At 39.1% G+C, this 12369-nt stretch overlaps 1 protein-coding gene across 1 annotated transcript; it reads right to left on the reverse strand.

The window, feature by feature from the left end:
* Positions 1 to 1739: 1739 nt before the first annotated feature.
* On the reverse strand, positions 1740 to 11996 carry RFC3 (replication factor C subunit 3). Its single transcript, XM_040543753.1, has 9 exons — positions 11841 to 11996; positions 11194 to 11331; positions 10003 to 10070; positions 7114 to 7211; positions 6283 to 6464; positions 5904 to 6040; positions 5696 to 5794; positions 4543 to 4612; positions 1740 to 2908 (listed from the first exon to the last, which is right to left on the reverse strand). The coding sequence occupies exons 1-9, from the start codon at positions 11925 to 11927 to the stop codon at positions 2717 to 2719; spliced, it is 1071 nt and encodes a 356-aa protein (XP_040399687.1). The 5' UTR covers positions 11928 to 11996; the 3' UTR covers positions 1740 to 2716.
* Positions 11997 to 12369: the final 373 nt, after the last annotated feature.

Here is a 12369-nt window from a genome sequence, read left to right on the forward strand (position 1 = left end):
CATTTTGTTTAGTAGCCACCTGGTCCTACGGTCCCATCAGCCCCATTTGCCGATGGGCATCATGAGGAGGAACTGGGGGGGTACTTGCCCCCTGCTTCCTCCAGCACAGCCCAGAAGCCCAGTACTACACCACACAGCTTCTTTGTAAATGCTACAGCTACCCAAAAGAGGCTTAGTCTCTAAGGAGGTACTCCAAAAATTACACTTCTTACTGATCATGGATACTAAAGCACTTCTTCCCTTAAAAGTTACAGTTACTGTAGGAAGAGGGAACATGTACAGAGGCTTATGAGCCAGTGTGCTTGTTTATTAAGTTTGCGTGTTCTAGGCTATGGAAGATGAAAAGACAGGAGCAGGATCAACAGGAGAAAGTACGGGCTTTCCAGAACAGTGATGACCACCGTATCTGATCATTACCCTATTTTTCCATCCTTGACTACTCGTTTCACCTGAGATAAGAGCATAAAAATGAAACCATTCAAAAAGTGGCAGCAAGAACAGCTACACCATTATGTTGGGGTTTCAGTCTCCTGGACGAAGCAGCTGAAGTCTTTTCAAGCAGCAGTCCACTCCTCTATCTCCAGCTGACGCAAGTACTATCCAGCTCCTGCCTCTTCACCCTCCACATGGATTGTATTACACAGTATTTCACAAATCCCTACAACCATTCTTCTTCTCCTACATCGGTTCTTAATGGGAGGTACAGTGACATGGACCAAGCCTGCTTTACCAACTTCTGAACTCAGATGCTTCATTTATGAGAACGGTTCACAGAACAAGATGCTAAATCACAGGCAAGAAAATAAAACAATACCAAGATAGCTAACTTCTGCTTACCTGAACAGAAAGCTGCTTTAACTCCTAGAAAGCAGGATGGGGCCATGGAGGCAGTTGTCATGAAGCTTCAGGATGCCCTTCATACCCTTTCTGTGGCACCCTTTCCAGGGACAGCTGATTAAAAGAGGCAGTGGGCACTTTTAAATGGTGTCACTTACCATTGTCATCACATCCTGGAGTTAGAGTAGGCAAAAGGTAAATTTTATTTGGCTTTTGAAAATAGGTACAGACTAGGCTGCTGAAACAGCAAGCAATCAGTACATGCAGTAATTATACCCCCCTCTCCCATTCTTGCGCTCTGTCTTAAGATATTTAAGCATTCATTTCCACAATTATTGACTCTGCTAATGTAATTTATTTCAGAATTAACAAAATAATGATTTTCCAGGATCTCCATCAGTCAATCAAGGCTTTCACCATCTTCACAAACTACCACTGCTGTAGCTTTGCGTGACAAGAGCAGATGGAAAAGAAAGCCCATCTTTTAGATTTCCTTAATTTCAAGACCAGTTGGGCACAAAGCAGGCCAGCACTGTCTCGTGAGAATGAAACGGAAAGTAAGCTGTGTGCTAACGACATACACAGGGATGGTCAAGTTTCCAGAGAACAGCAATGACACTTGCCCTTTGACAAGAAAACTAGGGAGATTCTTTCTCAATTACTGCAGAGAGGCCCTTTATTAAAAAAAAAAAAAAAAGCCATTACATATAACTAGTTCTGACTCGAGAAGTCCTCAAAATCTAAATGCTTTCTGGCTTAATTAAGGGGACTAGGAAACAGTATTTAATACAATCTAGTAATAGTCTAAATCAGCAAAATGAAAGCCACGGATGTCATCAATTTAGTCATTTTTAGGGTACCATAGGACATAGAAATAACGTGTGAAAGACTTGCAGCATAAATTGGTGTAACTTCTTTTATTTCAGTGTCTCCCTGATGATGCATGTCTCACCTTTCTGAAAGATATTCTACATCAAAATAAAGTCATAAAGCCAGAATGTACATTCATTTAAGGTTATCACATACACTAATTCAGCATTTAATTTGTTGTTCATATTCTCTTACAATTTATTCTACTATTTAAAAAAAAGCATTACATATTCTTTCACATCTTAAAGTGACGTTTTTGTTAAAATTTGAAAACTGACCATCAGTTAAACCAGAATCAAAAAAATAATCTTTATCTGAAGTTATGTAGTTGTGTGTTAAAACAAATATGCAAGTGTCAGCCAGCAAGTGGCCTTACTTTATATAGAGATATTCTTTCTAAACAAAAAAGTTCAATGTTGTCAAACTGATACACAAGCAATGAAGAAGCATTATTCACCCAATTTCAATACAACGGCTTACAAACGGGAGTCAGAAAACATTCAGTATCAACACGCCACAGATAAAAAACACTGTGGTTAAAAAACAAAAAAGCCAAACAAACAAGACGTATAAGTGACTAGGCAGAAAATATATATGTTCCTCAAACTGGAATTTACCACAACATGGATATATATGTATAAAATCTTTCGCTTACAGCCCTGGCCTTGAACAATCAAGAAGCCAACATGCAGCATCTCTTCTTCACGTAAGCTTACAAATACTGCAGGCAGACTATGATCTTATACAGCTTCCAAGGCAACCTGTTGTCTTTTGGAAAGGACAAAAGTATTTTGTATGAATTTACCAATAGATTTGATGCTGTTAACAATCCATCTGGTTTCTAAAACTGAACACTCTTCTTCAGTTCGTTGTAGTTTATATGAATAACAAAATAACTTGGAACAATATCCATGTGCCATCAAGCATGGACAAGTAGACCGTGTTATTTATTGGCTATGTTATTGCCATCATGATACAAAGACTCTGTATGCAGCTCCAGGCATCAGGGTTAGAACATCATGTCATCTAGTCCATCCTCCATAAACTTCTTGTAAATTGCCATAAACTTTGCTACAAACGCTTCAAGATGATAAATGACTTTGCTGCCCAGTTGCAAGCGGTGTTCATAGAAGGCTGCCATTTGTGCAACTTCTCCTTTCAGTTGTCCATCACAGTTATTCAAAAGCTCTGTCAGAAGACCCTAAAAGCAAGACAGCATTCAAAAAAATTACACTCTTTCTGTTAAAGAGGATGACCTCAATTTTCTGGAAATAGCTAAGCAAATGACCATCAGCTCAGTCAGGAATCTAACAGAAAAGATGTTTAAGAATCGTTACACCACCTCTCTGACAGGACTAGACTGATGGAACTGTGTCTCTTCAGAATATTCTTCCGGGATAAATAATTCATGTCAAAACAGAAGTTAACTGTTATATTCTTAGACAAGAAAAATCATATAAGGGAACTACTCATGCCTTAATGATGAAAATAAACTAGCTTCATCTCCAAATGCTATAAACTCTACTTGCATGCAGGCATACCCCTATAAGGAGAATTTTACGAAGACACAGGTTTGTTAAGATCACTTACTTCCTATCTTGGCATCACTGATCAAAAGGAGTAATAAGCTGTTGTTAACAACAAGGAAATGGCTTAAAGGCTGTATATACACATTTGTGTATGTATATAGACACACAAGATACTTTACAATTACTTCCATCATGACAAAAAAAACACACTATTTCTGGTATGAGACAAAAAAAATCACTGCAAGTCCATCTCTATTAAAACCTGGGATTAAGTGAGAAGTATCTCAAGCACATTTCAGGTTTATCAAGTAGGCAGAGGACACCTTTGGCTTGAAGACAAGAGTCCTCAAACAGGGCAATACAGGTGCTACTAACTCACCATAAGCAAGAAAAGTTAAAGATAAGTCACTACTGCAACTGTCACAAAGCAGAAGTCAATGTGACAAAAAGATTTTGTCTATGGCAATATCCACCCAGGGTAAATTGCAAACATTATCTTTAACCTTCGTCCTTTGTTCTAGTCTGGTTTTTCTTTTTTGTTTGTTTTTCCCCTCTCCTTCCAGCATCTTTTCACCCTGCCTAAAATAAAAACACGTGTCCTATTCTTTTGTTTGTTTGTTTTTATTAGTATAACAAGATTTCTGAAGAAACCTGCTGCTCTACTTTCCTTCATGAACCTCTCCAACAGGACATAGCAAATATTGAATATATAACAGAACTTTCACAAAAGAGAACAAACTGAATCAAAACTAGCCCATAAAAATACACCTATGCTTCAGTACAGAAAATGACAAATGACCTGGTAAATCTTCAGGGGGACAAAGCATGTCCTCCTTCGGTTTTACTCAGCTATAATGTTGCTGTCAACGATCACAAAGTAAAGTCCAGTAAACCCATTCAACAGAGGTCTGAACAAGGAATGCTGTGATAAAAATACACTAGTTACAGAACAGAATCTTCCTGCCCTCAAGATGTACACTACTCATATCCATGTTCCAAAATATATTTAGGCATGAACAGAACAGTCCAGTAGATACACTCAGAATCCTGTGAACTGAATGCTATGGAACAATGTTTGCAGGAACAAGGTCTTTAGCTACTGATTTAAAGTGATGACCTGGACTGTTCTGGTTACTTTAATAGGAAGAAACACAGAAAAGAAAAGCATCTTGAGGTCACTCACATCTGTTTGGAAAGAACACAACTTTCATTCTATATTTGGATATTTTTGATTTTTTTTTCCATTTAAAAACAGATTTTCAGTGTTTATATCTCTACCACATTAAGAGCTAGATAGCTGAAGTACCTTCATTATAATCTCAGGAGGAATACAATGTGTTAGGAGTTCATAAAGCCGTCCACGAACCTCTAAAAGCCTGTTGGAAAGACAACAAAATATCAGGTGTATACCCACAAAGCATACAATTTTTTACTATTTTTTACTGTAGTCATTTTGTCAAGTGTGGGCAAGATGATCAGGTTGTAGAAAATGATCCAATTATCAATTCTCAACTTCTGATACTGAGAGGCTACAGACATTTGAATTCTATACATGATTTTCAATGACATCAAGTACCATATGGAGCAGCCTAAAAGAAGCAGGCTGCATGTATGAGACACAAAGTGAAATAATAAAGAGGGCATTTCCCACTGTGCTTGAAAAATAAAGCGCTTCATCCTAAGCTCTTTCACAAAGTCACATTACGCTAGAGGTGGTGAAACAAAAGCTTTAAGTATGAAAGTAAAAAGGACAGCATAGTACTCAGCTAAACTTATGATCACTTTTGGTAGCAAGTCTGCAACACACTGTACAGAAAAGGCAGAGAAATTGATCGTTCACCATTAGAACGAAGACCAGAAACCACCTACAGATTTAACCAAAAAACTGAACGTAAAAGAGTTGAAAGAGAAAGGCCACAAACACTCAAGACACTACATTATTCCCGAAACACATATGTCGAATTAAAAGTTTACTGCAACTTAACCTCATTATTTCTGAGCCTTCCCACCAAGAACATCATGAAAAATGTTACTGCTTTCTTCACCTCAAGTCTTTCCACATCTCCCCACTCTGTTCTCTCTAAGTCTCACTGCTTCCATACATGCTGTGTTCTCTACGTATTTTCCATCTCTATCTATTCAATGATCTCTGATCATTTCTGGTCATCTTCTCCAGACTTGAGAATTTGCCTAAAACCTTTCAGTGCGGTGCTTAGAAATGGATACACCATTTCAAAACAAGCCTCACTACTGCTATGTAAACAGCAGAGACTTACTCCAGTGTCACACAGGCTGTATTTCTAACCTTGTAATCCACTAAGCTACAAACTCCAGTAAAACGTCAGAAAATTACAGATAACTAAAGATGGCATGTTTTTAACTACAGCATTTCTTACGTTCAAGAAAAAAAAAAACAGTACATATATAATTTATAAATGTAAGCATGTTTATTCATCTACCTTTGTGGTGTCTGTTGACTGACAATAGCATTTGCAGTTTCTCTCAAATAAGCTTCCCAGTCCATTTCAGGAATGTCTTGATCAGCAGTGAAAGGATACCTACATGACGATGATAATAAAGCAAACTGTCACCTACTCGAAGAAGGATACAGAAGTTGATTGCTATGTCTAAAGGCATAGTTTACATTAATATTTAGCAGTCACTTACTGTTGTACTCTGCAAGACTCGCACATCAGCAGTGCTTTCCGAAGATTCCTGCCAGACTTCTCTGCAAGCCTTTGAGCCAGTTCCTGAGGAAGAGTCAGGCCTTCCTTCTTACACACACTGGACAATACATTACAGATCTAGATGGGAAACAGCACAGAGCGCAACATTTAGCGAACAGTTTAGCACCAACAGGCTCTCCTACATGAAAAATTTCTGAACCAGAGATGGACCACTCTTTCAAGTGACGTGCCTGACAAGTCACCCACCACTACTAAAAACTAGGTCACTTGGTGAAAATAAAACATATCAGAAGCCCACAACAAGAACTCATCTGGCAAGAAGTTTTAAAGGATTTATTACTGCTTCTGTTTCAACGTACATCTTCAATGCTGGGAGCAGGCACTCGAATGGCCAGGCATCTGCTTTGAATAGGTGCTATGATTTTTGAGATGGAGTTGCAGCACAGGATCAGCCTGCAGGTTGCCATATACTTCTCCATTGTTCTTCTCAAAGCATGCTGGGCATCTTTAGTCAGTTTGTCGACTTCTGTTAACAGCACCACTGAAAAAGGGTAAAAAGTGCACTTTTTTTCATATCAGATCGCCTTAATAAAATGAGTACTTTGACATATAAGTGATAATATTAAAATGAATTATGCAAGCAGCACAGTTCCACGGGCAGGAAAATACGGCAAGATTAAGACAACAAGCATGCCTTGTGTAGTCTGCCACTCCCTCATACTCTATACTTATGTACTGGAATGTCCATTTCTTTAGAGTAGGGCCTGCAACACTTCGGTGCCGAGTAATTCAGGTAGACGTAGAAGCTTTCAACCTGATAATAAGTGCAGTAACTTCTTACAGTAATTCTAAGTAAGAAATGCAAAAAGAATTTATGGCATAAGGTTATATAAAAACCCACACATTTCTTGAAGACTCCCCTCAATGTATTTTATATTAAGAAGCTAACATCGTGCCTTAGCAAAGGAGGGACAGAAAGCTGCCTTGTTATGGCAGATGCAGGGCCTTTCCATGGAATTACAAAGAAAAAGAAAAGATATATTTCAATAATGCTTTGGAACAATCAAGAGACACTCAATACAAAACAACTAACTTTTTTAGCTACTTTCTGCAGATTCAGTCACCTGAAATCTCAGGGAAAAAAAAAGATTCAAAAATACTTTGACTGGTTTTGCACTGTTTTTACTCACCTTTGAAGTCACGTTGAGTACTTGTCTCAAGCTGTTGAGATTGTGCTACTGTCTTCAAGAGTTCCTGAATTACTACACGGTCATTATTTCCAGCATCACTGCATCAAGAGATTGAATAGAACTTGTTTTAAAACAACAACAATTTTACACTGCATATAAAATACATCCTCCTAAGCAGCCTTTTGGTCAACTGACTATCCAAGAATGACAGAAGAATTCAGAAGCTATTGAGGTTAGAATTAACCTCAACACACACATTTGGTTAGAAGTTACCTTCCCAAGTAATAAAAAAACCTCAAACTTTGTGAAGGCATGGCTGGATTAGTCACGCTGCACTTGGAAGTAGCAAAACTGTTGTCAAATGTTTTTTATCAACTTACTAAAACAAAACACATTTTTCTGGCATGAGAAATCAAACCTTTTGTCACCTGCAACTTGGACACAAACACTTACTGTGACCGTTTTTGCCCACCATCGTGGAAAGAAAAAGTGAGTAACCACACAGGAGGATGCCTGACTCAAAGGACTGATGCAAACACTTTTAATTTTTCCCTTAGAACTAGATGTCATGCTATGAACAAACCATATGCTTAATGCAAATTTGAATGGCAGACACAGTGAAGTTATAAAAAGTTACTAATAAAAGATCAATACTGAGATACCATTAGAGCACAGCTGGCAGGCTTGTTTTTCTTAGAAGGCAGGAAAACAAGAGGAAATACATGCTGATCTCCTTCCTGACTCTTCTCTGTACTATCCCCTCACTGGCAACTGCACAGGTTTCTTAGCTCCTAAGTTAGTAGCTCAGCTAGCTTGACTCAGATTTGACATTCACTGGGGTGACTGACTTGTCAGCTGTATTACTGAAGCAGCAAAGAAGAGAAGGGGGAAAAAAACACAATCCTTAGCCTCTTCAGACTGTTGTCTTCACAGAGGAAGCAGCTCTGCAATGTTTCACTGGCAAGCAAATAAAAAAGACATGCATCCGTCCTGCCTGAGTCACCACTCAACCCGACCTTCCCCTTCTTTGCCAAGGAGAAGGCAGCAGGATGGACAGAAGCATCACGTTAACAATCTGCTGAACAGGCTATGCTGACTTTGACTGAAGCGCCTACTCGGTCCAAGAGATCTGTCCTTCAGCAAGGGAGCAGGACTATGATTACAAAAAAAAAAAAAATCTAGTTCTACTCAGTTACATCAACTTTTGGAAATGGAAAACAGTTTCCTAATATTTAAAATATTTTTTGCAGTAACAGAGAATCCAGGGTCATAATTTCATGGTGATAGATACCCTTGATACTATGCAACCACAGCAAACGTTCCAGGAAAACAATGAGCAAAGGCAGAATTACCACACAAATGTACTTTTTACCCCTCCATATTCTTTCACTACTCACTTACTCAGGGTACCCCATTTTAGAATATCTACTTGAGCTATTCAAGTGGCCAGGAGACAATGCTTTGGAATTCAGACGACAGAACCATTCTTTTTCCTCCAAAAGGAGGCAATCTAATGAAGTTCCATAATAAATTCGATGCCTGTAGAGTCCTACCCCTTCCCAGGAGTTAATTTCCTTTCCCTGATAGCCATTTATCACATTCCATGTTACCAAGGATGAACTACATTATTTCACAATACTATTATTCAATCAAAATTCACAGACCACACTGATAAACATTAACCAGCACATGCAGGTTCACTATCTGGTCAGAAATAAACATGACAATGACAATTATTCCATCACTTAAAGCTTGTGAACCTATATATTAGTAATAAAAAACCTACAAGTGTAAAATTGCTGCATATTTAAAATAAAACACCTTTATAAAAATGTTTCAAACTGAAGCACTCTAGAGAGTAACAGAAGCATTAGTTGCATTAGGTTGTCAGAGCAGAAGACTGAATGTCAGACTTCTTATATCACCAAGATGATATACTCACTATTACTGTTTATTCTTAATTATATAGTTTATTAGTAAAAATCTCAGCTTTGTTTGAGGCCACACCAGGATACCAGCAGATAGTCACTGATCAATATACAGAGACTAACAACAAAACAAGCTTTTAAAGGCCACGCTGTATGATAGAAACACAGAGCAACACAAGAAAAGATTTAGCGATAAGCACAAAGCTACAAGTTACTTCAGGATACTCACTGTCTTACAATTTCAACTCAGACAACAAAGCCACCATAACCAAAGCCTACCACTGCACAAAGACATTTACTGTCTTGTGATTTAAAGTAACATTAAAGGGCTTCCGGTAAATACAAGTATTTACTTTGGGTCAGTGAACTATCATCAGCAATTTCACAACTGTCACAGGAAACATACAACACGCCCTTACAGCTTCTGCCATTTAAATCAACATCTGACTTCCCTCACAACAGGACTCCCAGGATTTAGCGGGTGCTTTTTGTTGTTGTTGCTTTGTTTTTAAAGCTCTGTGCTTTACACTATTTTAAGAGTTATAAGGTAAACCTTGCTTGCTTTCAAGTTACTTTATTTTTGTATTTGTAAGAGAAGTAATAATTTTGGGTCGTTGGTTCCAACAAAAGTTCTCATTTGCAACCCAAATGGCTAAACTTATGAATCCAGAATTGTTCCTCGGTACCCAGTCCTCTACATCTGCATGTTGATCCAGCTGGTTAAGCAGAACATTACTGCTTTAATTATACAGCAATCCAAATGTTTGTTCATTTAGAGATGTTCAATTAAAAATCCTCTCCCTGCCCTCATGTGCTGCCCAAACCTACAAGCCAATACCTAATTTGCTCAGGCAATAAATTGGGTGATCAGGCCCTTATATAGCTCAAAACCACTTACAATACGGCTAGTGACTTATATTTAAAGTGGGACTTTTTTTTTTTTTTTTAACTGTACACTTACCTTGGGTTAACTTCAAGGTGATAATTGCTTGCAATCGTGCTAATTTCAATTTTCTTTTTAGAAGGTGCCTATGTAGAAAATAACCATATTACGTTTCAGAAAGAGTTCTAAAGTCAGAAGGAAATATCGATCTTACAGATTATAACTAGTTAGGTCCCTGGAAAACTGTTAAGTCCCGCAGACCAAACAACCACTCAAATACTAGCCTTATGCATCTCCTACCCCTCACAACCCACCCTCAAAGGAGAAAAGGAGTTCTGATACATTAACTACCCTATAAAACAGAAACCAGGGCAGGTGTGTTGGAATTAGACAATCTTTAAAGCCTCTTTCAACCCAAGCCATTCTATGATTCAAACACTAATGGTGATTATAAATGCATACTCCATTTACTGAGTTTTGTATCAAGGAATCTCATTACTGGAATCAGCCATTCAAAATAAATGATATTTTGTCCACACAGAGAAACACTTTGGAGAAAAAGCTTTGGACAAGCCAGAAAAGACTGCATAAATATAACAGTATTTATATAACCCCTAAACTTGGGTCTGAACAGTTTCATACACCCTATATTTATATCACCCAGTCCAAGTATTACATTCATTCCACTACTGAGGATTAAAAAGCGAGCATTAATGACCTACTTATAAATAAAGTTTGATAATTCCTTGATTACTAAGCCTTCCATAACAATGATCGTGAATAAATAACTTTTTAATAATAACTAATTAAGTGCCTAAAACCAGGGCAAGTAGAGCTTAAGCTGACTTTTTCCTAATGAGGAAGCTGTTACTATTGGGATGAAAACACAAGTTTCAATAACTTTGCATATGTAAGAAAAGCTATGTTAATGATTAAAAAAACCTGCTTTTACAGACAAATGAAACTCTATATATTTAACTGAGAACTAGTCTACTACACATGATGCTGTTTTACTTGTACTACTTTGGACAAACAAACCAAAAAAAAAAAACCAACAACCCACGAACACCTAAAGGAACAAGAATACTTGGCAAAAGTATTTGTTCAAGTAACCAAACTGATTTCATTAATTGTATAAATAAGCTAAAAGATACTGAATGCACAACACAAACACACATTTTTAAGTTCAAATAAAGGCCTTATAAGAGAAAGATGTCAGTATACAAGTATCCTCAGTGCTTTACAGGGGAAGTGAACTTCTTTTTTTACCGTTATACTCTGATGCTCAATCCTCAGTTTTTCCACACCTGGACCGTATAACTCCCTTAACAGACACATTATTCTCGTCTTCTTTCCAGCTCCCGAGGGTCCATACACCAACAGATGGGGGAAGTCACCACACTGAACCTGAACACAAAGCAGCAAGATTTGTTAGCCACAACAGTTACTTTCCTTACGTTGAAAGGGTTATTTACATAACCATTCTCACTGAAGTTTACATGAAATGACTTCTCCAGGTACTGCTCAGTCCCAACATACTAGTTAAATTATGAACTGATGAAGTGAACTCCTTTCCTTCAATACTATTTCCTTTGGAACATATTTGCCCCTCAAAACAATACATAACCCCATTTCACTGGAAACACCCCCCCCAAAAAATATGCATTTGCTTCCAGGGTGACAACTTATGGCTGAAGTATATACATATATACATAAACACTTCTGGTGTGCATGTGCATGTATATACGTTCCTCCTTACACACTGTACGCTCTAAAACCTTTATATATGACCATATTAATTAGGTAATTAGGTGTTTAATCGCCGCCTGAGCGAACCGGCGGGCCCGGTCTCGAACCCGTTTCGAAGGGTCCGCGCCCCCCCGCCGCCCGGCCGCCGCCCCGCGGCGCCCCCTCACCAGGCAGCGGAGCTGCGCGGCCTGCTGCCGGTGGAAGTCCAGGCGGCTGAGGCTGCCGGGCCGGTACTTGTCCACCCACAGGCTCATGGCGGCCGAAAAGACCCGCGCAGACCCAGCTTCCAACCGCCCTCTACGGCGGCTGCCCGGGGACAAAAGGCAGCGGATGCAAACTCGGCGAAGAGGAAGAGCGCTGCTGCCCCTCCCCCGACGAGCACCCCCGCCCGCACTTTGGGGGCTCTTTCACCCCCGTGAATGATAATTTTTGCCATCGCGCCCTGCTGGGTTTTGTGTGTAAAGACACAAAGGCTGTGCTCCTGCTCGCTGCAACTCTAGTCATTAGTCATACAGAATCATAGAACGGGGTTGGAAGGGACCGTAAATATGACACAACTCCAAGGGACCCGCTCAGGGCGGCGCGCTCCTTGCCCCCTGTGGCAGGCTCGTTTTGCTCACAAATCATACACAAACACTTGGTTTGGGGGGTGCTGGCCCCCTGCAGCAGGCCCAGCAGAAAGCATGTCTGAGGGGA

The sequence above is a fragment of the Cygnus olor genome, chromosome 1 (genome assembly GCF_009769625.2).
Source record: "Cygnus olor isolate bCygOlo1 chromosome 1, bCygOlo1.pri.v2, whole genome shotgun sequence".
In the NCBI taxonomy this organism is placed as follows: Eukaryota; Metazoa; Chordata; class Aves; order Anseriformes; family Anatidae; genus Cygnus; species Cygnus olor.